Source organism: Paramisgurnus dabryanus, chromosome 9 (assembly GCF_030506205.2).
Source record: "Paramisgurnus dabryanus chromosome 9, PD_genome_1.1, whole genome shotgun sequence".
In the NCBI taxonomy this organism is placed as follows: domain Eukaryota; kingdom Metazoa; phylum Chordata; class Actinopteri; order Cypriniformes; family Cobitidae; genus Paramisgurnus; species Paramisgurnus dabryanus.
The window spans coordinates 18254701-18280984 of NC_133345.1; the positions used below are offsets into that span (position 1 = coordinate 18254701).

Here is a 26284-nt window from a genome sequence, read left to right on the forward strand (position 1 = left end):
TCACACTTGTTCTTCGACTTTCCAACACTGCAGCAAGACACTTCAGCACATGGTTGTGAGCCAGGTTTAATGGCCCTGGGTAAGGCTGATCTTGCATCCCACTAAGATGTGCTTCAGTGTTGCTAGATATGGGCATAGAGGGCACGTGGGGTCCTCGGCATACCATTGGCTTAGGTTTGTGGGAGATGGCAGGACATTGTTGGCAGCACTGACGGTAAACAGCTTGCCTCCATCTCCCACAGCTCTTTTCAGGAGATCTTCCTCTTCTCCACTCCTTCCCATGCCATCCACTGCACTTGCTTTTCCTGTGCCAAAGCTTAGGCGCACCTTCTTGCTTCCTCCTCCCCACGTACCCCCTGGACAACCATCTTGAGTCTCTGAGATGGAGAGGCCTTGCTCCACACTGGTGTACTGGCCCCTGCACAGTTGCAGCCAACGGGGTCCACTTCCTTCCGGTGGCCAAGATGGGGGCAACAAATGGATCGCTCAAATCGAGTAGCATCATCTCCAATCTGACTTTGGCAGAGCTTATGCTCCTGCGGGTGATCTAATGCCTGATGAGCTTGAGTTCAGCTCCACCGACATCTCAGCTGAAAATTTGGGGTGAAATCTCAACTAATGAAGCCATAGTACACTGAAAAGAATCGGAAGACAAACAAAATGAAGGGTTACAAGACACCTGCTATTGTGTGACTTATCCTAGTGACTCCTCTTTTATTTCCTCCAGCAAATAAAAAATAACATGGCTTGGCAAACAATATTTTTGAATAATATGGTCCTCAGACATTCCAAATAAACTGTTACCTGTACATGTTAAAAATCCTTTGCCTTGTACCAAGCGCTTTCTGATCTATCCCTTATCAGTAACAATTGCAGCCCATTTTAAGCTCAAAATAACATGCTTTTTTGTCATTGAATAATGGCTCAAATACCAGTAATATCCAACCTGATCTCACGAATTTCCGTGGCATAGTCACGGAATTTTGTGCTCATTTTTCCGTGGCATTCTCACGGATCTCCGCATTTTTCCGTGGCCCTGCTACGGACTGTCTTTTTCCGTGGCATTCTCACGGATTGGTTACTCAACTGTTTTGTCCTATTTTCTTACCATTTTCGCTTCGGTTTAGGGTTAGATTTACATGAAATGACATCCCTACCCAAACCCAACTCTAACCCCAACGCCAGGCGACAATTGTTTAAAGTTTAGAAAATATAAAAGAATAAATCAGAAAAAATTATATAAACCAATAGTTAAAGTGACATACTAATGCAAACACCAAATCTAACCCTAAACCGAAGCGAAAATGGTTTGAAAATAGGAAAAAGCAGTTGAGTAACCAATCCGTGAGAATGCCACGGAAAAAGACAGTCCGTAGCAGGGCCACGGAAAAATGCGGAGATCCGTGAGAATGCCACGGAAAAATGAGCACAAAATTCCGTGACTATCCCACGGAACTTTGTGAGATCATGTTGGTAATATCACACGTGCAAACATTAGTAGATCATGTCACAGGTCGGAGCGGACCCAGATGCTGTTGAGTCACGCCCCTTCCTAGTTTCCACCTCGAGGAGGTTCCCAAAGCCACCCCAATGACCAGACACACAAGGTACAAGTAAAATTAAAATAAGCTTTATTTAAATTAGTTAATGGTATTTAGGGAAGGGGATTTAAAAACAGGGGTTCCTTCTAGCCTCCAGGCAGAGGGGACAGGACTCTGGACTGTCCTTCTTGAACCCGTGGCGCCCTCCGCTTCTCCTAGAGGCAGATTTTTTTTGTGTGTTTCACAGGTCTATTTATATTGCCCATCTTCATTACCTCTTCTAATCACAACCTGCCACATTAACTTGCCACACCTGTTGCTCGTCAATATACAATCTGTGTTGTCAGGGAGACCAGGAAGTCAAGGAGTTTGAAAATTTTAGTCCGGGGTGAAAACCGTCTCCGGGCGGAACCAATCTTCTCCACTTTAGTTCCGCCCTATATAGTCACCCTGTGACAATCACATTGCGTGAATTCTCACCATCAGACTTCTCTCATTTGCCTTTCGCAGGGTATCTTTTCTTCTGTCGCTAACCTTGGGGTGCAGCCAGCTACAGACCCCATCAGCACTATCTAGTACCGCCGAGGAGTTTGAAAAGGAACGAACGAATCTGGCTCAAGATCAGGTTTTTTTTTTTAAATAATTGGATGTGTGGCGTAAGTGTGTGTGAAAACAGCCAAAACAGTGTGTCACATGATGAAAGCGTGAGAGTTGGCAGCTCTGGTTTTAAGTGAATAAAAAGTTGGTGATCTTGTATCAGTATATCGTATCCGTGCATAAAAATGACAGTAACCTACCTGCTGTTGTCTGTGATAATAATGGTAATGAAACAAAACAAAAACACAATGAAGCAATTACTCACTCTTGGCGGAAGAGCATTTCAATGGCCTACTTTAATAAAAATGTGTGTATAATTAATTGATACATAAAGTGTGCATTACAGTACATTGAGTTGAAGATTATTGGCATATCGGATAACGTCAAAATCCAAAATTTTTACTCATTTACCCTATTAAAAATCCTAAAATATCATAAATTGTATACATTTATGTGTTTTAACTAGTACTTCCAACATAGTTGGGGACAATAATGTTGGCCCATTTATAGATAACTGGAATGAAAAGCAGAGCAGAACCAAGCACAGAAACCAGGAGGAATGCCCACAGGAAAACACGGTCCAGAACTTGGGCCACAAACTTCCAGTCTTGCACAACCTAAAGAAAGACACATAGATTTTATTAGGACTATATTGTAATCACGTCACGATAATCACAGTTAAGCTTGTCATGTAAATAGTGTTTTAATTGGCCATGCAACATAAATAACCAACCTGGGGCCAGATTTATTAACAACCATTTGACATTAAAAACTACTGTCAAGATTTTACTACGGTTTGTGTCTTAGTTTACTGGTTTTTGTGCCATTATGTAAAACATTAAAAAGCATTTCTTAAACCCTGCACTATTTTGTGCTGTTCTTGGTAGATTGTGTTGGTCGTTATGGAAATTATATTTTTAGTGCCTTCTGTTATTTAACATGCGCCTTGTCAGTAAATCACTTGCAGAATTTTCTACTCCCACCCAATCTAGCCTAATATCTCAGAAAAAGATGTGTTTTTTTTCACGGTGGTGATTTTTAATAAAAGTTTATTTTTAGATTTTACTAATTCATGCAAATTAGCCACCTTGTTAAATAGTTAAGAATTACCATGAGATTGTGTTAAAACTACAGTACTCTAATTTGATTCAATATAAGGATGAATACATACAGTAATTACATATATGAATAGATAATATTCCACATAATAACTGCATTCCACTCCACTCTATTATATTCCACTCCTCTCTGCTCTACTCCATTCCACTCTATTGTGTTCCACTTCTGTTTACTCTACTCCATTCCACACTCTCCACTGTGTTATGTTCCACACCACTTTGCTCTACTTCACTTCACTCTATTGTATTCCACTCTTCTCCACTCTACTCCACTCCTTTCCACTGTACTCCACTGTATAAGTCTACTCTCCTCTCCTCTACTCCACTCTATTATATTCCACTCCAATCTGCTGTACTCTACTCCACTCCATTGTATTCCACCCCGCTCTATAATATTCCATTCCTCTCTACTCTACTCCATTCCAGTCCACTCCACTCTGCTCTACTCCACTTCACTCTGCTCTGCTCTACTTCCCTTAACTTCACTCTGCTCCACTCCACTCTACTCTACTCCAGTGTATTCCTCCACTCTGCTCCACTCCACTGTATCCCTCTACTCTACTCTCCTCTCCTCTACTCCACTTTATTATATTCCACTCCAATCTGCTGTACTCTACTCCACTCCATTGTATTCCACCCCGCTCTATAATATTCCATTCCAGTCTACTCCATTCCAGTCTACTCAACTCCACTCTGCTCTACTCCACTTCACTCAGCTCTGCTCTACTCCACTCTGCTCCACTCCACTCTACTCCAGTGTATTCCTCCACTCTGCTCCACTCCACTGTATCCCTCTACTCTCCTCTCCTCTACTTCACTCTATTGTATTCCACACTACTCTATAATATTCTATTCCTCTCTACTCTACTCCATTCCCCTCTACTCTTTTGTATTCCACTCCACTCTATACACAGGTTTCCTGTTTACAAACATTACAGGGTGCATCCTGGGGGCAGAAAGCCAGATTGGTGAGCTGGTCTGCTACTGCAACAACCTTAAGTATTGAAGCTTTCTTTATTGTTTGTATATAAATAAAACTTGATTTAAGTCGGATCAGTTTTTTTGTCTTTCATTTGCAGTGTAACTGTGATACATGTATGAATTATCATGATAGGTTAGTAACGTAATAGCCACATCTACTAGTATGTTAAACATCAGCACCCAGCACTGGCTCTGTTGGTACAATTAACCACACAACTACTTTTTGGCATCTTGACTTACAGACACTGCAGAGTATTGTAGAGCAGAGTGGAAATGAGTGGAGTAGAGAGGAGTGGAATACAATACATGGATTTCTCTGCGACGTCATCACTGCTTGTGCACGCAACCAAGAGGCAGAAAGAACAGACTCCACTCTGCTATGTTCCACTTCACTCTATTATGTTCCACTCTATTATATTTCACTAATTTCTAGTCTATCCAATTCCATTCCACTCCTCTCTACTGCACTCCACTTTACTCCACTCCTCTCTATATTCCACTACACTCTACATTCTATTCCATTCCACCCTATCTACTCTACTCCAATCAACTCTACTGTATTCCACCCACTCTATTATATTCCACTCCAATCTGCTCTACTTCATTCTAGTTTATGCCACTCCACTCCACTGTAGTATATTCAACCCCACTATATTGTATTCCACTTTACTATACTTTATTCCACTCCACTCTGTTATATTCCATTCCACTCCTCTCTACTATATTCCTCTCAACTCCACTCCACTCTGTTCCCCTCCTGTCTATTATATTCCACAATTTATTAAATTACACTCTACTCCACTACACCCTATTATGTTCCACTCCACTCTATTATATTCCACTCCACCCTATTATATTCCACTCTGCTCCGCTCCGCTTCACTCTGTTATGTTCCACTCTGCTCTACTCCACTCTAGTATGGTGCTTTCCCATTGCATAGTACCCCACAGGTCAGGTCAGCTCACCTTACTCTGGCTTGGTTAGCTTTTCCATCGAGTTTAGTGCGACTTAAAATTGGGAGGAATTATAGGCTGTGCAGCCTACTGCTGTGAAATCATTCAAAAAGCCGGGGCGAGCCATCGTTGGAATGCACTGTTTCCCATACATACATTTATTTGTCAGTCCGCCACAAAGTCAAAATTGACCACCACAAATAGATGTTTGCACATTGCATTTATCACTACCTCTGTCTCACATGACAATTTCTGTACAAACACCCATGGCATCAGTCAATGCTCTCTGCTGAGCCTCATTTAATAAGTTGCAAAAATGCCATGCATACATGGACATGTGCTTAGTGGATGTGCCACCACAAACTGCAAGGAAAACATTGGCATTGGGGTTCTTAGCCTGTGGGTGATTTTCACAGCTAAAAGAGAGTTTGGGAACTAACAACAACACATCGATGACAACAGGTTTGCTCGACACAGCGCAAGCGAGAAGGTAAAGCTAATCTTGCGTTTAGCATGATGCTGATAGTGATGATTCTCTCAGACCAATCAGTGATCTACAGTGTAAATCTACTCCACTCTGTTACTCTCCACTCTGTTATGTTCCACTCCATTCTGCTATGTTCCACTCCACTCTCTTATGTTCCACTCCACTCTGCTATGTTCCTCTTCACTCTATTATGTTCCACTCTGTTATATTCCACTAATTTCTACTCTACTCAATTCCATTCCACTCCTCTTTACTTTACTTTCTGCATTTCACTTTACTCCACTCCTCTCTATTATATTTCACTACACTCTATTCCATTCCACCCTCTCTACTCTATTCCTCTCTACTCCACTCTACTTTACCCCACTCATATCTATTACATTTCACTACCCTCTACTCCATTCCACCCTCTCTACTATACTCCACTTCACTCCACTATTTACTTCCACTTCACTCCACTCTGCTCTACTCCATTACATTTCACTCCACTCTGTTTCATTCCTTTCTACTTAATTCCACTCCCCTCCACACTACTACACAATACTCCACTCCTTTCCACTGCACTCCAGTCTACTTTTTCTCTTTCTCTACTATTACATGTGACATATGCTTTTGTAATTTACAGTGCATGTAAGCTATACATTTCCATATTATGTGTTCCCTTGGAAACATCATTTTTACCTCTCTGACTTCATTTTCCTTCACAACATGAAGAGTAATGTAACGTATAGATTCCAGGGCTGCCCGCAAACTGTGTTCTGCATTAAGAAGAGGGGTTGTTTCATGGCCCAAACCCTTTCCATAACCCAGTCCTTCTCTTTCAGTGCTTTCTGCTCTTAGGCTCCCCACAGCACTGGCATAACGGTCCACATGGCTGCGCATGCAGAGAAGTTTAGGCAGGTGGTGCAAAAAGATCCGGCGGACCCAGGGTGCCATGTTGTGATGAGTAGATGAGGAACGATGGTGGATGTTGATAGCAAAGACAGTAATGACTATGGAAAGTGTCACAAAAATCATGGTAAAGACCAAATACTCTCCAATGAGAGGAATCACCTATGAACAAAAAAGAGAAAATGGTTGAAATGTTTTTATAATATATATATATATATATATATATATATATATATATTCCCTTATAATCCAACCAAACTTAACCTGGAGGACAGCAAATACTGTTTCATACAACAGTTTACACAATACCTAAAAGCTTTTGTTTATCACAGTTATGATGAATACATTTATAGTGTGTGACCACCTATACATTCAAGTACAGGTCATGATTTAAAAAGTTAAAACTAGTCATTGGTTAAAACTGCAGGACGTGGTGATAATCTTGATATGAAGTCGACTAGATCATGAAAAGTAGTATCTGTATGGAATTTGGTTACAAGACAAGGGTTAAAAATACCATGCTCTGTGACAAGTTAACAAGGTACGTTTAAAGATTCAGAATATGTATTTTAAATGTGTTTAAATTATTCTACATTTTTAATTAATGTTGAAATCACAAGCAGTCCTAACTCACACAGTCTCACCTTTGAGGAAGAAGGGATGATTTCCTCTATCACCAGCAAGAAGACAGTAAGTGAGACAAGGACAGATGTACAGAGGGAGATTTTCTCTCCCCCGTTGGATGGAAGATAAAACACCAACACTGTCAAGAAAGACAGGCCAATGCAGGGAATAATAAGGAAGAGTGTGTAGAAGAGAGGAAGTCGTCGGATGATAAAGGAGTAGGTAATGGATGGGTAGAAAAATGTCCCATCGGTTCTCAAGCGTCGGCTGCCGGTGGCCTTCACAATTTCCCACTCGCCATTGTCGAAATAGTCCCGTTTGTCAACGTGCACATCCTCAAGAAGAATGTCCACCTTATAAATCATAATACTCGCAATTAGTGCAGAAATATCTACACACATATGTAATGTTTAGACAGCAAGTGAGCTTCATGTTTCTAATGTGTGAAAATGCCTTACTGTACCTGTGAACCATCATAAGTCCAGGACCCAAACTTCATGGAGCAGTTCTGAAGATCAAAGGGAAAGAAGGTCACATCTATCGTGCAGGCTGATTTGTAGTTGGCTGGAGGAGTCCAGGAGATTCTTCCATCATAACGCACAACTGCTTTTGTCACAGTGGCCTCAAAATTACCATCTGCACTGCGAGTTACAATTATGGTCATTAAGCTGAGATACAGATCTACATCTGTATTTTATATTCCCTGTTTACATCTAGTGTTAACAACCATCTTGGTTGGTCAGACAAGACAAATCATGGTTTACACCTGGTTTACAGTAACAGGCATCTTAAACTTTACTCCTGTGACTACTTTGGATTTGGAGGGACGCGGATTTTAATGTGGTGCTGATAAAGCATAGCCTGGGTGCCAGCCGATCTTAGCCCCGCCCACAACATTTTGAGGACGGGAAGATCGGTCTGGAGTTTCTCCGTTGAGGAGCTACTATGCGAGACCCAAAGCTGGTCGACCAATCAAATTGTCAGGGTGGGCTTTATACGATGATGGACAGATGATCAACACTAACGTAATCAACCACGTCACCAAAGAGCGCATGTGTTGAATCTATTTACAACGAAATGGCTGCCGCTGTAGAATTCAGATGTGTGGATTCTGACATTGAGTCTGTTCTAAAAGATATCGACAGGGCATTGATTTTAAAAGAGGAACAGAGAAACGCGAGCAAGGCATTTGTTGACCGAAAAGATGTTTTTGCCGTCATTTAGCAAATGTTGGTCGTACTTATGGAGGACCAAGTTAAAGAAGCAACTGGAAAGGGTATCACGGCGATGCAACTCGGCGTGCACAACGAGACACAACGACATGCTAGGCTCTGATATTTTTCAAGCAAACATAATGGGTATCGTCTTGGATGAACTTCACCTAAAGTACAAATGGTAAGAGATAGTCTTACTGTATGACTTAGTAAATACTTAATGTTGTGATATAAATGAAATGTTGTAAACATAGGTATTAATGTACGTTCACTAGTATAATCACAACGTTAGTGTCATTGTAGCGAAATAACTAGCAGTTTGGTCAGGCTGCAAAAGACGTAATTTCAACATACGTCACACACTCCGTTACTCTGATTGGTCATAGGTCTATACAATTGAGTGCAGAGGCATTTTTCAGTTGATACACGCCTCATAATCATAGCCCAATGGAGCGGTATCAGACTCAAATTCTGACTAGAATTGCGTATGACAACGTCAGGCTAGATAAAGCACACAAAAACTCTTATTGTTGCTTCTAAATATCATTTGAATTTTAATCTCACTCAGGGTAAGAGCTTTTAAGTTGGGGGTACTGTGTGTATTGTCGTAACCAGCTATGATGTCACTGAGGTCCGAACCACTGTAAATCTTTAATACCCTCCCTAAATTATAATTTGTTTAAACTCTTATAATTCACTTTAGACAGTTTGCTAAATGGTTTAGCGTCTATTGTACGTGAAACACACATGATCTCTCAATACGCAGAACACATATTTTAAAAAAAGGAACCACACACATGATGGGCTACATACATGTTGTGACGAACTTTGCATTGAGCGCTCTCAAAAAAAAGTCACCGGCTGCCACTGTATATTATTAATAACAGGTGTAAATGGGGGTGTAGAAATGAATAAATCCAATGGAATAAGAGATTTTGGACGTTTAAAGATGCCTTCTGTGAAATTTTAATATCAGTTGCTTTTAGTTTTGCCTCATTTAAAGGAACAGTATGTAAGAAATTTATATCAATTAATCATAAAATGGCCCTGATATATCACTAGACATTAAGAAATGATTTTAATTTCAAATACTTATATCACTGACAACAGTGGTCTGGCCAGGATATTGTCATTTAAAAAGTGGAGTTGCAGCCCTCAACTGATGTTTATGTTGTCATTTTGTGTATTGACCACTAGTTGTGTGATTGCAGTACCAGTTTTAGCCACAAGTTTTGTGATTGCAATACCAGTTTTGGCCACAATCCTACATACTGTTCCTTTAACTGCGATTGAAAAGCATTACATACTTGTCATAAAGCACAATGTCAGGAATCCAAATGGAGTCTGAGGGAATTCTGATGGATTTGATTCCTAGGTAATGGTCCGGATTCCACCTAAGCTTCATGTCTGTCCACTCCTGAGTTCAGACAGAAAGATATTTCTCAGCTGAACTGAGTGCCACTCAAATGTATCTATCTACAAGACTGTCTGGAATTCTTAGATCTAAAAGCTTACTGTAATTCTGACCTCATCCCGATACTGTGACACATGCAATTTAATATATAATAACATATATGACATTTTATTTTTAACCTGAGAGGATTTATTTGTGGCTGTGCGTCATCCCTTATTGTAAATAATCACTGCACATTCATGGATTTAGTGAGATTTGACCAGTCACCAGTGTATTTCTTTACTGACTGAGTATTACAGAGAGCCATATAATAAATGTTATTATTAGAATATAATATTTTGCTTTACCTGCTTAATCCACACATTGGTGGTCATCAGCTGGTTCTTCTCATCCTAACAAATGAAACCACAAATGTTATTGATGTGCATCAACATGTCTTGCTACGACTGACCTTACATTCATTTTGGTAAAGGGTCTCAAGAGACCCATATGGTCACTGGTGCTCACCACATCCACCAACTGGGAGATAGCCAGCCCAAATTTAACCTGTACCGTTCCGTTCAGATCCTCCACTGGTCTTACCCATTTCTGGTAGTTGCTGAAGAGTTTTTTAAAAAGTCTGTCCTCTGTCTTGGCATAGGACGACAGCGCAGGTGGCCCTATAACAAAACAAGTAGGTTCAATCAGGAAAAGACTGGACATCAAAATATTACTAATAGTAAGTAGAGAATGCTCATGACTGTAAAGACCTACACAAAGTGTGACACTTCAGATAACAGTTTGTGAGTGTATTGATCCCAAAGTGAAAATCTCAGGCTTAGTCCACACGGACACGGGTATATTTATAACCAGAGTTTTCCCTAAAAAAAATCCCGTCCACACATGCTCGGTTTAAATTAAATATCCATCCACACGATAAAGCAAAAGCACGCTATCAAGCACTGTCAAGAGCATGCCACACCAGCAGGCGGGGATATAACCCAAATTGTGTTCCGCAATATAGTGAGATAACTGAGCATCTATCTGTAAACATGTTAGAAGCCCTGTTAGCACAGTTATTATTAGCAAGATACGTCCGCCATTGCACAGAATCATCAACAAAGCAGTCAGCGGCGCACAATCTTGACGTCAAACACAGTGGATAACGGCGCACACTCTGACGTCGCAAGGCAAAACTCCCGGTTTTACTCTCTACACGACGTGTCCGTGTGGACTAGGCCTCAGTGCCCATGCTCATGCCTCATTTAAAGGATTTTGAGCAACAGAATGAATGGTGTCACTCTTATTCTTTTATGCCATGGGGCTGTTGAATGCTTTATTCTGAGGGGCAATTTACGCTAAAAATACACTATTTTGAATTTAGCTTCTTGGCAAGCATGCTTGATAGTAGAGTGGTGCTGTCACACGGTTTCAGACATGAAATATGAATCGCCCCTATCCTTTGAACTATTTAAAAATTCACATTTTGGACCTTGGGAGTGCATTATTTTCGAATAATTCAACAGCCCTTCATTAATTATTCATTACTTAAAGGTATAGCGGAAGATTTTCCCGAATTATTTAAAAGAACCGCCCCTCGATATTTTTTAAAAAATGCTCCCGAGAGCGAACGCCTGTTAAACGCGTGCACGAGACAGAGAGAGAGCATGCAGGAGCTCAGTTCTTCTCTTCGCTCTGTTTACAAGTTTCTGTCGGCATGTTTACCGTGTCTGTGTGCTTCGTGACTTGTGCCAGGGCTAGCATCGCAAATCATAGCTTACATCAACTTTTACTAGCAGTGATTTTAAATGGATTTCTCCAAATAGCATGACAAAATGTACCTTTCCAGTAGAAACTTCGCGTGGGAAGCCCAACCTGTCCTTTTAGCTCACGCCAGCGTGTGAAATAGTCTCCCATAAACATCTGGTCTTGTTTCTTTATTTATAGTCCTTTCTCTTCTTGTCATACAATTCGTAGCCACTTTTTCTCTTGCGACCCTCAGACATTTTGAAAAAAACAGTGAGAACGCGACCTTCAATGAATAGTTGAAACCGTAGCACAACACACATACACATGAAAGTGCGCATGTGCAGAAAGCGAACGTAGAGGCGAGCACGTACGACGGTTATACGTCAACATATAATCAGAATGATTGACATCTGGGATGACCAATAACAGTGGTGATCCACCCGGAAAACGAAAATCTTCCGCTATACCTTTAATTCATGGTGTTTAGGAATAAAAGCATGTGATTTTCTTGCTTCCTAATGCTCTGTTCACATTACAAGCAACACACAGCGACAATCCCATTCATTTGAATGTAGAGCTATGGATTTCCAATGACAAGACTATTGGCAACCAGATAGGACGTGTCCTGAGACTCAAGGTGAGTTAGCACCATTTTGGCGATTTTAGGGAGCCACTACCAATGGGAGTGAAACGCAAAGTTCACGTCATCCATTTCGTCAGTTACTGCAGTGGATGGTTACTCATTTGTTTACTAAGACAAGAAGAATTAGAAACGCCTCCTAGCAACCTTGAAAGAGACATGCGACACACAGCGTCAATGTTGCTGCAACGTGACTGGGCGGGCCATGTTTGTGATTGATGTATTAAAAAAATAACAATAAAACATTTTGATAAATACTAAAAAAAAATCTAAGATATACAGTATATTTTCATTGTACAATCATTTAGCTTAAAATGTCCTTATATGATGCAAGCCAGATGGTAACCAGGCAACGAAATACTGCCTTTCAAACCTGCCTTATAAATTATTTCTTAATTAATGTAATGTCTACTTGATGAACTCTTATGGAGCCCATTTGACCTTGTATGATTGGATCTTACAAAGCTGTTTATTATTCTGACATCCTATGTGATTAGATTTGCGTCTCTGGACCTCACTAAGAAAAACTCAACATGATTTGCAGGACACATGTTCCATTTCTGCACTGGCAGATGGAGTAACCAGTGGAGATTTATGCATCTCTGGCTGTGAAATTGGCTTAGCATCGCTGGTCGAAGGGATGTTCTTTAAAGTGAAATGTAAGACATTCATGTCAGGAGGGAATCTTTGATTTCTATATAGAGTGTACTGTAGGTTTTTAATATAGGGCCTAAATCTTTGCAGCTTCACGTTATCACCAGTTATTTGCAAACTAATCACTGTTTAAAAGATCATGTTAAAAATGCCAATTTAGGCAGCACATATGCCAGTAAATAAACTGAATGATCCTGTAATTACAGATCCTATCAGCTACTAAATTGTGTTTTTTCAGCATAGGCAATTGTAATTATACAGGCAATGTCCCTACTTATCACAGCTTGCATAAGGGCATACGTTTTTAAGATTAGCCTATCCACATGTTTCTCGAACACGAAAGTAAGTGATGTGACATATTTCCTCTCCGGTCCGAGACGTCCGTTTTAATTGTCAGCCTGTAGAAGGGCGTAGTGGGAGCACATATAAAACATGATATAAACAGTTAATATTTGAGGAGTGAGGAGTGAGGAGAGGAGAGGACGCTGGCGCTGTCTGTTCGCCGCTTCTCCACCTCCGATATTTTAGTGCATTTTAGCGTATTTTAAGTGTATTTTAAGAAATTGTCTTTAGGACTATTTCATGCCTTTTGCAAGTTTTCCTCGGTATACTGCAACAACTTTCTGGCGGGGTGCTTTACCAACGTACCTGCTGCCGCTGCTCCTTGCTGTTACGCTATCAATGTCCGGCGTGATGTTGAAATATACAATTTCCCAACTGCTGAGTCTCAATCGGAACATCGCTCCATCCTGCACCACAGCCTTAAGACAGCTTGGACTTCTGCGCCGACCCCGGTACTGCCACAGAAGTGCTCGAAAAAACTTTGTTTACCTCCTGCATGCTAGATCGACAATCCCCTCCATCTGGTCCTCAGCGGCGCGTGTCGCGCTCCAACTACGTCATCAGAACACTGCCGAGTTTGGACTATATGGCAATCCTACACCGTTTCCTAGCGGTGGGAGAAATACAAAACGTGGAGTGGATCATAGCGTACTGCGGAGCTTACAGAGACTTTCACCATCAGCTCTGTCTACTGCAACTATGGAATTATTTAACACACAATCTCTCACAAATAAATCATTGCTTATCCATGATCATATTCTGGATAGAGGATTAGACTTTATGTGCCTAGTGGAAACTTGGCACAAAACAGGGGATCACTCATCACTAAATGAAGCCTGCCCCCAGGGTTATGTCTATATGGAAAAAGCACGCAGATCTGGACGTGGGGGTGGTTTGGTTGTCATCCATCGGGATGAATTGAAACTCTCTCCTCTGCCATTGCCTGATTTTACCTCAATGGAATGTATGGCCTTCAAATGTAAACCTCCATACTCCATGACAGTGCTTCTTATATACCGTCCCCCCAAACCACACTCCTCATTTCTCCCTGAAATACATGATTTACTCACATCACTCTGTTCCATATCAACCAGAATTGTTATTCTTGGTGATTTCAATATCCATATTGACAAACCCACCTGTCAACTTGCAACAGAGTTCATGAGTCTTCTTGATTGTCTTGGTCTTCAGCAACATGTGACGGTTCCTACACACACCAAGGGCCATATCTTAGATCTTGTCATTACTGATACGGCCCATATGAACAGCCTGGAGGTAAAAGATCTGGGTGTATCCGACCACAAGTTGATCTCTATGGCCCTTACATTTTCACTGCCCATCATCAGACCCAAGCGCCAAATATCTTTTCGGAACTGGAAACAACTAAACCCAATTTCCATCATGGGAGATCTCCAACCTCATATAAATTACCCAGTCAGTGAAACGGTGGAAGGACTAGTGGAACATTACAATACATCTCTGAGTAGTGTTTTTGACCTCCATGCCCCTGTCCGGACACGGGAAGTCAACTTTGAACGCTCTGCCCCATGGTTTACACAGGAACTGCGGCAAATGAAAACTAAGGGACGTATCCTGGAACGCCGCAGTAAACAGACTGGTCTAATTGTGCATAATCTTGCTTTCCGCGACCATCAAAAGGCTTATCTTAAGTCCTTAAAGGATGCACGCTCAATATTTTACTCCAACCTCATCAATAAGAACACTGGAAATTCTAAGCATCTTTTTTCTACAGTAAACAATCTCCTGAAGCCAAAATCATCTTTACCCACTGAAACCACAGTGGAGCGATGCAACAGCTTCATTGATTATTTTAGATCTAAAGTTAATAGCATTCGTTCTTCAATATCTGGCTCCTCCTCATTGTCTCCACCGTCTTTCAACCCACTGTTCGGTGGATTGACAATTCTATCACACTTTACTGAGGTTCAACAGAACCATGTTGAGGAAATCATTAAAAAAATGAAGCCGTCCACCAGCACCTTGGATCCTATCCCGACTGCTTTGCTCAAGTCACTCATTCCCAGTGTCAGCCCTATCATTACAGAGTTTATGAATCTCTCACTCAAGAATGGCGTTGTCCCTCTGGCCCTTAAATCTGCTGTCATCCGTCCAATACTTAAAAAACCATCCCTAGACCCAGAAGTTTTGGGAAATTATAGGCCAATCTCCAACCTTACATTTCTGTCAAAGGTTCTAGAGAAGGAAGTGGCCACTCAGCTTCATAACCATCTAGAACACAATAACTTATATGAGATATTTCAATCAGGCTTTCGCTCGGCTCACAGCACCGAAACAGCACTGCTCAGGGTGACAAATGACCTTCTTATGGCAGCTGATTCCGGATCACCTTCATTGCTCATTCTACTTGACCTAACAGCTGCATTCGACACAGTTGACCATGCCATCCTTCTGGATCGTCTCCAAAATGCAGTTGGACTTACAGGAACAGCACTGCAGTGGTTTAAATCCTACCTTTATGGTAGGACTGAACGTGTTATACTGGGAGACTATGAGTCCAGGAAGCTCCCTGTTACATGTGGTGTTCCGCAGGGGTCGGTTCTAGGACCGATTCTATTTATTCTCTACCTGCTCCCTCTTGGCTCTGTCATCAGCAGACATGGACTGTCATTCCACTGTTACGCCGATGACTTACAACTTTATATTAAAACTGCCCAAAGTCCCTCCACAGTCTTATCACGACTTGACACATGTCTTCTGGAAATAAAGGCATGGATGGAAAGCAACTTCCTCCAACTAAATTCTGGGAAAACTGAGGCATTACTCATTGGCACCCCGCATCAGATCCACTCTTCTCTGGTATCTCAGTTCACCTTGGACGGCCAAACCATCACGTTCTCCTCCTCAGTTACAAACCTAGGGGTTAGGTTTGACCCGCAGCTGACCTTCAACGAACACATTAAATATTTTTGTAAAACTTCCTTCCACCATCTTCGAAATATCTCAAAACTACGTCCTTTCCTAACTCTTTCCGATGCAGAGAAACTTGTACATGCCTTCATTTCCACCAGGTTGGATTATTGTAATGGACTCTTCACTGGGATTTCCGCCAGAAACATGCAGAAGCTACAGTACATCCAAAATAGCGCTGCCAGAGTCCTCTTGAGAGTCCGAAAATATGATCATATCACTCCCATCTTACATTCACTGCACTGGCTACCTGTTTCATTCCGGATTGACTACAAAATTTTACTGCTCACATATAAATGTATCACTGGGCATGCACCACCTTATTTACAAGAACTCATCACCTTGAAACCCTCCCCCCGCACTCTAAGATCATCAGGCCACCTACTTCTTCAGATCCCAAAGACAAATCTTCGTACTATGGGGGACCGAGCATTCTGTTCAGTTGCACCACGGCTTTGGAATCATCTCCCATCTGAGTTGAGAGAAATACAGAGTTTGGCCACTTTCAAGGCTGAACTAAAGACCTTTTTATTCAGAAAGGCTTATTTGTGCTGATTATTTTATTTTATTTTATTTTATTGTTTTTATGGTTTTACTTGCATATCTTTGTGTAATTATTATTGTTGCTGTCCTTGTAGCCCTTTGAGATTCTTCGGAATGAAAAGGGCGTTATAAATAAAATGTATTATTATTATTATTATTTACTACATCTGCCATGTATAAACCAGTGTGAGGATGAAATTAAGAAGTGGCTTGATATATGAAGATATATTCAATCATTTTGTGTTGTTGATCAGAGGTAACGGGTCTTCAATGCACAACTATAAAAGCACATACCAGTATCTTTACAATGGGAAAGTCAGTCGAGAGTTTTTACATGGAATTTACCAAGGCTTTGTGTTTTTCACTTTTCAGGGGATGGTTTAAAATGTCACAACTGTCCCTCTGGTGTGAGCTTTCTTAAACGGCAATTTTCAATGGACTTGTTTATGGCAACACGTCAAGCTTCACGCGGTCCGACACAGTCAGCAGTATCTTTCTCATTCAACACATTGTAAGTTATTTGAACAAACCCTAATAAACAAAATAAACTACTTCATGAATTGAGTATTGTTTTCGTTTTATGAAAATATTATTACATTGCTTCTTACGCAGGTGGAGACATGAGCTTATGAAATTATTTGCTTACTTTTTAAAGTATTTGCTTTTTGATTTAAAACATAACAAAAGTACGCACAAACACATTATGAACTATTATAAACATTAACTAAGCAGGTTATGTCGTATATATTCTGTACTGTAATCGCATTTTTGTAATAATATATAGTAGCAGAATAAATAAATCAGCATATTTTTATCAGCATAATTAGTTGTTTTAAAACAATTATTGTATTTGTTGTTTACAGGTTGTTTTCTACAGTATGAAATGTTTTACTGGATAGATTTGTAAATACAGATCATGAGTGCATGTGCGCCACATACACATTAAGATCTTGTGCATTGGGTTAAAACAAATGTTTTGTTGAGATTTACTGCGTTTGTATTAGCTATTATGGCAACCCCTACCTGCACAAATTATGTCTGACTTTTTGGATTTCATAATAAACATTAAACAGCCAGTAAAAACGGCTCACCGGAAGTAATAAACAAGAAAGCTCAAAGATGGCGGCGCCCGCATTTACATGAAGGAACAGGTGGATACACTGTAAAAAATATCATATTTTTTTACAACAAATTAAGTTTTATTAAATATGACTTTATAACCAACTTATTTTAACTTCATCCTGCATTTCTTTTTACATTGTAGCTTGATTTTATGTTGAGATAATTTTAGTATTTTGGTAAACTATTCCTTAAACAGACAAAAATGTGATGAAGCCTACAGTATATGTTAAATGAAAACATGATTATTTTAAAGTGCACCTATTTCATTGCTAAAAAAACAACGTTACTTTGTGTATTTGGTATAATACAATGTGTTTGCGTGGTTTATGGTTCTAAAAACACATTATTTTCCACACATCTTACATTTTTGTAGCTCCAGATATACTGAATTCTTAAAACACATCAATTTTGTACAAAACTCATCGATTTGGAAAGCTCTGTGTCCCTGATTGGCCAGCTTATCTGTACGTTGTGATTGGCCTGAATACCTCTGACGTCAGTATGAAATGTGACGCTCCTTACCATGTTTGAAAGATTCGCTCACAATGCAATGCTAACAGGAGTTAAATTACATGCTGTGAGTCCAAGCGGGAGGAATTATGTCGGTCTTCAATCCTAGGAAGTAAACTGTTGCCTACAATCCATGTGTTTGTTGTGGTCCAAGAAAATAGATTTACGTTGGACACGATAACTTGCATCATTGTTTACTTTAGGGTTTGTACATTTTGCATATTGTTAACATGTACTAATACACACTTACACACCAAAGGAAATGTAAAATTGTGAATCGGAACCTAAAGATGAAAACTGAACCCCACCCTAAAACAACAATGTGCAGTTAAGTGCATCTGAACATCTGATTTCTCATTGCTATACGATAAAGTACTGTAAAATCATTACTGCTGAATATTGCTATAAAAATCTAATACAGCAAATTGTTATGAAACTGCATGTTCATAAAAACCTTATGCAGTGGAATATACAGTATAATATTACTACATACCGGAAAACTTCAAATAATAGCCGAGTCCCAAATAGACGCCTGTCTCTTTTAGACGCCTGGTGTGACGACAGGTTTGGGTAAATAAACGCCTGTCTCAAATAAAGGCCTGGTCTGTTTTTTAGTTTTGGGTTGTATTTAATCTTCTAAAACCCGTCAGATAGTCTGTTTAAGACAGTTCTATGGTGCAGATTGAACACGCTAAAGTTTTTTTTGCTTACCGGTAGATGTCACGTGACAGACGCAGTCGTTCCGTTACTCATCACTATGACAACACAACAAGCTTCGTCGCCAGGATTGAGGTGATGATGACAGTAGCGAAGTGGAAATCGGGAGAGTCGGGACTTTTCCCGGTGGGCCGGTAGTGTTTTGAGGCCGCTGATAATAGCCGGGCTTTCAGTCTTTTGTCATGCATGCACTCCCGCCACACATTGTATTTCTCGCGCGGAAACACTATATATTATATTTAATATGCTGCAGCGCCCAAAATGTATCTGGCCGCACTGCTCTCTCTCTCTATCAAGCCCGTCTTCCCTAGAGTTCTAGTCGAGCGAGCCAATACAAAAAAAAGAGAAAGAGGCTACACAATAGCCAATCAGAAAATTGCACTGTTGTATCTGGGTAAGATTTCACGCAACAACCAATTAAAAAACATATCCTTGTTTGCTTTATTTATACTGCCAATAATTTAAGACTGTTGTTATTACACGAACTAATTTGTTAAACACATTCAAATTAAAAATAAAACGTAATATGTGGAAACCTCCTGCTGTCATGCTGGAACAATTAAATTAAAAGCCTGTCTCTTATAGACGCCTGTCTCTTTTAGACGCCTGGTGTGATGATAGGTTTGGGAAAATAAAAGCCCGGGCTATTATTTGAAGTTTTACGGTAAACAAGGTTTTCTCATTTGTTTAAGCATAATAATGCCTTTGTGTAGTAGGCTATCTGACATATTTTAGTTGTGACATGCAGGTTATTACTGTAGATACAGGCTCTCCTTATCTAAAAATCAGACAGGATTTTGTCATTTAATTATATGGGCACTACAAGTTAAATGTAATATAGGACAGAATCAATCATTTTAGCCTCACCGAGACTCACAGGAAAGATTTGACTCAGATGCTATAAAACATAGCCGGGGACACTTTTCTCATTTGTGTCCAAATCTGAGATTTATGGCAACTGGCATTTCTCAATTTCTCGTATTAAATTACTGGTAAGACTTAAAATAGTTGTATTGATTTAGTTTATGCCTGTCACAGGTGAAACCAGGTAAGACAGGATGAGGCGAGAATTTACGTCTGGAAATTGTTAAGATAAGAGAGAGGCCTGAGGGGGAAAAGTAAACAGGCATCCATGTTATTAACCAATGCTTTAATATTCACAGGATAAAATATGCAATGTATTTCTTACTTAATCAGTATTAATCATTGAATAATTGATGTAATAAATATAAGATGTTGTCTTTGATAAATGTGTATTAACCAATGAAATGAAGGTTGCATACAGAATAACTTAATGGGGGCATGGCAGCTCAACCTTGAAGAACAGAATCTCCTGTGCTTGTTCTCTGTGTGTGTGTGTGTGTGTGTGTGTGTGTGTGTGTGTGTGTGTGTGTGTGTGTGTGTGTGTGTGTGTGTGTGTGTGTGTGTGTGTGTGTTTTCTTTCCTAACAGATGGTTTTTAATAATGATTAAAGTGTTTCCTTAGAAGTAGTATTGCAGTAAAAGATTTAATATGTGTTTATCTATCTAAAGAAGTTAATGTGTGCCTTATTCATATAACCAATTTTGCGAATAATGAAATGATGTCATGATATTGAAATATGTTTTACATAATAATCACTTTCATCTTACAGCTTATGTTTTTTATAAATGAATGTTTTATTAATGATTTGTTTTTAAGAAAGCATTATAACATGCTATGTGAAGTCAACCATATGTGAAGTGGAGGAGTACTAGAGAGGAACTGCAGGGCTCCCAGGGATGAGAGGAGAACAGTTTGTTTTTTCTTTGTCTATGTGTGTCCATTTTTGCCTACAGGCTAAAATTGGGTGTGGTGAGGGAGTCAGATTCACGAGGAAAAGCAGCCTTTGTGGGTGGAGACTTTAAGAAGAACGACGACGTCTCTTTAAATAAATGTTTTCCCAAATGCTGTGCATTCGTTGCTTGCCGCTTGTGGCCTTGAAACGATCCAGCGCGCTGTTAAACTTTTTCATATCTGATCAATAAATATTTGAACTTAGATATTTGTATCTTGTGCCTTTCCTCTAAATTATGAACATGCAATGGACGCCTTAAAGTCCAACAATATTTAGATTTTAATAACATTTTGCCCCTAATGACAGTTACCATACTTATAAAGCCTGATGTTCTGTGACTTGTCAGCAGTCCAGAGCCAACCACAGACAGTAATCCGGTTTCAGCTTGTTTGCATATGGATCAATATATCTGTGGTTCTGCTCCTTCTCAATCAATATAAGACTAATTAACTAATTAATTATTTATCAGGTCACACTGTGACAACTGCCACAATTAAGTATAATAAATGTTGGGGAACATGTGTAACCACTCCAGACACAATCTGATTTGTGCCATACTGAAAGATATTATAAATCTTAAAGCAAATAAAGATATACTGTGTGGTTTTAAAATTAACTTATTACAATAAATTCATTTAGCTTCTACTGTATTTCATTTGTAGTAGAATCAGATGTTAGACGTTAAGTCATGAACATCTGTAGCCTGGCTCCGCCCTCCTACTTGCTTCCGTTTAAAGGCGTTCTAAGCGAATCTGCGAGACATTAGTTTTTGTTGACGTTTGAATTGTTTTCAAACAGACGGAGCGTAGCTAACTCCTCCCCTCCCTTCCGTGCTTTCATGAACGCACCCAACCCCTACCCCCAAATCCTTCTTGTCGTTTACTGGCTGAAACACATTGTTATGGTTTCTGTTTGTAGGTTTGGCCACTATGTTGTTATTGCCGTTTGTGAATCCGGGGCTGTCTACAGAGATCGCGTTTTTTTACAGTTTGATCAGCGGACAGGCAGCAAGCAGATAGTGAGGAGATGTTTCCTGTATGTAACAAAAAATGTTTTATGGTCTAAAACAAGTCAATTCGCTTAGAGCACCTTTAATTATCATTTCGCTTCAGTACTACGTCAGGGACTGCTGTGTAGAGTTTCGTTTTCTCCTGCAAAAATCTGCAGGTCCAATCAGCGAACAGAAGGAGGTGGCTAAGAACGATGATTTTGAGGTCGTGCGTCAGTGTGAGTTGAAGTTCAGTAATGGCAGCGGAGAAAGACGTGAGAAAAGCTATTTGGTCAGTTGTTGCAAAACTGCCGAATATACAGAAGTTAAATCCGGAGCAAGAACAATATTTTCTACGTTTTCTTGGTCTGATTATTTGAACTTGTTGTTTCCGGAAGGGTTTCGGCGCATGATATGCGTCACGACCACACGTTAGCGATTGGCTATGGCAGATCCTGAGTGACTCTGGGCAGATCCAATAGTTTAAAACTTCAACAGAGGACCCTCCTTAACGGAAGTAACGCTTTGCAATGGACCGTGGCCAGACTCTCTGTACAAATTAAATGAATTTACGACAGTCTGGTTGGACCAGACTAGAACATCTGACCTGTTATCATTTATAATTAAACAGAACATTGTTTTTGTAATATATGCTTAACTGAAAGAAGCAACAAACAAAAGAATAAAATTAGCTTACAAATGTTTAAAGTTATTTCAACTTTATTTTTATAATTTTTAACTCCTCACTAGTCAAGAAAATTGTACATCAGTACAGTAAATCTGATGGTTTTCCTTTGAATTACCTCTCTGATTTATTCAGCTCCAGTTAGTGTTATTAGTGTATTATTCTTATATGTAAGTTGTTTAACACAAAATAATCTGCTAAAAAAACAAAAACATGCTTTTTCAGCCCCCACTGACTCTCTTATTGTAAACTAAGAGAATCCAATAGTGTGATCATATCTGCCTCTCTATGTCACAGAAAGCCATTATCACAAAAGAGGCCTGCTAGATAGAGTAATCCAATAAAGAAAGAGAGAGAGACACAAAGAGAGAGAGAGAGACAGCAAGAGAGACCCTTACAAAAGCAGGTCATATATCAGCAAAAAAAAAAAATATTACAAATAAAATTGCATGCATGCAAGAGGCTATAAGGACCTACAGTAGCCTACCCATGCAGGGGAGGGTCCAATGTAATGTCTGAAATGCAATTATTATAAAAAAATGTGACAAATCCAGCCATAGGATTATATTGTTTTTGTCCCTTCTTTTACCCAACCATGATCTGAAAATAACCCAGCATTTAATTAGTGATGCTGTTTGGGGTCAGGATTATTAAAGAAATTTTATACCACAACCTTTAAGGTTATTAAAACAGCATACAATAGCACTTTTAGAAGACATGCTATAATGTGCCCATATGAAGATAATTTTATTTATATTACTATCAATTGTAGTATTAGAGTTTGGTGAATAGAGGTAAAACCTAATTGAAGCAATATCCTAATAGGCAGTTTTTCCTTAATTCATCTGCAATACTGAATTTTTATGTTTATATCGAAATGTATACATTTTTAAAATTTAAATGGTAACACTTTACAGTAAGCTTGTATTTGTTAACAAGTAGTTAATGCTTTAGTTAACATAAAATTTTAACGAACAATACTTTTACATCATTTATTAATCTTAGTTCATGTTTATTTTGGCATTTACTAATACTTTAATAAAATCAAGCGTTGTAACGGTTAAAGGTCCCATATTGTAAAATCTGAAATGTTGTGGCTTTTTTCATGATAACTGAGGTCTAATACCATATAAGTTTCAAAACAGTCATTTAAGAGTCAAATTCACACAGCCTGCTTGCAGTAGCTGAGAGTTCAAATGGTTTGTTTGTACTTCCGTAAAGTTGCCATGTCACCAAAAAACAGTCACCACCTTCAGTCTCCACCCCAAGATCTGCCCCACCCCCTTTTTGCCAAACAAACCCCTAAGGAATAGCACACCATGTGAGATAATGTTGTTCAATTGATGGATGTCAGGAAAGTAAATCATTGCACAGGCTTCTGAAAAACATTAATATAAATCATAAACGAAAACAATACTCAATACATAGAGTAGTTTAATATATTTATTATTGTTTATTTAAATAACTAACATGATGTTGAATGATACTGCTGACTGTGTTTAAACTGCTGTTTAAAAAACCCTCACACCAGAGGGACAGTTGTGACATTTTAAACCAGACCCAGAAAAGTTAAAAACACGAAGTCTTGGTAAATTCCTTGTACAAACACTCAACTGACTTTCCCATTGTAAAGATACTAGTATGTCTCTGCTTTTATATTTGCGCATTGAAGACCCGTCACCTCCGATCAACAACACAAAATGATTGAATATATCTTCATATATCAAGACACTTCTTTATTTCATCCTCACACTGGTTCATACATGGCAGGTGTAGTAAATATTAACTGTTAATATCATGTTTTATGCATGCTTGCTCCCACTACACTGCTTTTTACCTATTGAAATGGAAGTCTCGGACCGGAAAGGAAATACATCACATCACTTACTTCCGCATTTGAGAAACAGATGGATTATGCAACGCTAACGTGTTGCTAACTGGATGCTTACATGTTGTAACAACTATCACAAGTTTTTTATAGAATATCTGTAGGAAAAGACGTTGTTTGTTTTCTTAAGTTACAGCCACAGTTACAGTTGATGTCTGTTTGTTTATTGAGTTAAACGTGGTAAGGTTAAAATCTCTGTGTCTGTTGGTTTACTAAACTAACATGTAGTCTACAGAAACTAACACATAGTGTACTTCCATGGGTAACGTTATTTCAACTGCGTTTTTTACTCATAAAACAACAGGCCTCATGAATATTACTTATTACAGGCCGAAACTACCTGTTTTTAGAAGAGCTCCTGAAAGAGGAGCTGTAAAAATATATAGAGATTGTTTTTGGCACTTAAACTGCAAATCTATATTCTTAAGAACATAATAATCTCAAATATAACCCTAAAAATCCTTGAAATATGGGACCTTTAACATGCATCATGAACTTAAATGAATAAGTGTATCGACATGAACTAACATTAACATTTATTAATACATGCTGAAAACTATATTGCTCATTGTTTGTTTATGTTAGTTAATGGATTTACTAATACAGCCTTATGGTAAAGTGTTACCATTTAAATAATATATACTAATTTTTTTTTTTTTGCTTTGATGAGAATGAGTATTTGTTGTTTACAGAAATGAGAATTGTTTAAATGTTATGAAAGAAAGAAAATAAGATTCACCAAGACTCTTTCCACAACAAACGTTGGCCTTTAAAGGGACAATTCACCCATTTGCATTAAGCTTTGTATAGTTAGAAACCCAGTCATGTTTTGAATGGTCATGCATCATTCCCTCTGTTTCCCCTGTGACGGGAGAAATATGGATTTCAGTGTTGCACTTCCTTCTTTCAATGATGTAAAAATCATCATTTTGCATCATTGCAAGAAGGAAGTCCTCTATCTTTGCAGAGGGGGTGAGACTACAAACACCCCTTTTCTCTGTCAAACAGGCACCAAATTCTAAATTTATGTTACATTTCGACTATAAATATGATCCACTTTTAATAAAGATGAATGTTTCCACGGGTGAAATGCTCCTTTAAGCTAAATCAGTTCACGTCTCGTTTGCCTTTTTCTTGTGCTGTGTGAGACCTGGACATGTTACTGACAAGTTTCTGTAAGATTCAGTCAGAAAGAAAGGTCAGAGAAGCTCACCTATAGAAGAGCAGTGGACAGGACAGAAGACAAGCAGCAGTAGAGATCTGACAGTGATGTGAGCTGTTACCATGATAGCATCAAGAGAATCACACTCACAAAGAAGACCTGCAAGCAGCCATAAGCAAGTATGCCCTTTATTATCCCCCAGTAAATTTAGAGCTACTGAATACTTACACGTATGTGATCTATACACTATATGCACTGAAGATATTGAACATGTTCATACAGGTACTGCATCTTTCATATATATTTACATGCAAGCCACAGCTGTGTAAAAATAACACCACGTTCTACATCATGCTCGTGTGAATGAACAACACATATCTATCTACCTGTCTGTTGTACTTATACACACATTTCTCTGTATGCTTTCATCTTCTCTCTCTCACTCTCTCTCTCGTATTTTTTGTTCCTACCTGATTATGGATGTGAAGAGACTGGATCTTCCATTTGGATGCTGTATACCAAACAGCATGTGTGCGGCTGCTTACACACACACATACACACACACACCCTCCGTCTCGCTCCAGAAGAAAAGCCCTCACCCACCCCCTTGCATTTTCCCGCACAGAAGAAAGAACCAATCACAATGATGGATTATCCATTATTCTTGTAAGAGCTGCCCCTCCCAGTTTAAAACTCACATCAGTTCTCATAACAATGAGA

General features: G+C 39.2%; 1 protein-coding gene across 2 annotated transcripts; it reads right to left on the reverse strand.

Moving 5' to 3' along the window:
• Positions 1–942: 942 nt before the first annotated feature.
• On the reverse strand, positions 943–26154 carry chrna5 (cholinergic receptor, nicotinic, alpha 5). Of its 2 annotated transcripts, XM_065265091.2 has the most exons (9): positions 26035–26154; positions 25616–25723; positions 10328–10479; positions 10168–10212; positions 9714–9823; positions 7656–7833; positions 7213–7545; positions 6359–6730; positions 943–2755 (listed from the first exon to the last, which is right to left on the reverse strand). In XM_065265091.2, exons 2-9 carry the CDS (start codon positions 25686–25688, stop codon positions 2597–2599), a joined length of 1422 nt encoding a protein of 473 aa, XP_065121163.1. In that variant the 5' UTR covers positions 25689–25723; positions 26035–26154; the 3' UTR covers positions 943–2596. The 2 variants fall into 2 exon arrangements, with proteins under 2 accessions (XP_065121163.1, XP_065121164.1); XM_065265092.2 differs by lacking the exon at positions 9714–9823 and having other exon boundaries at positions 7656–7700.
• Between the last annotated feature and the right edge of the window lie 130 nt (positions 26155–26284).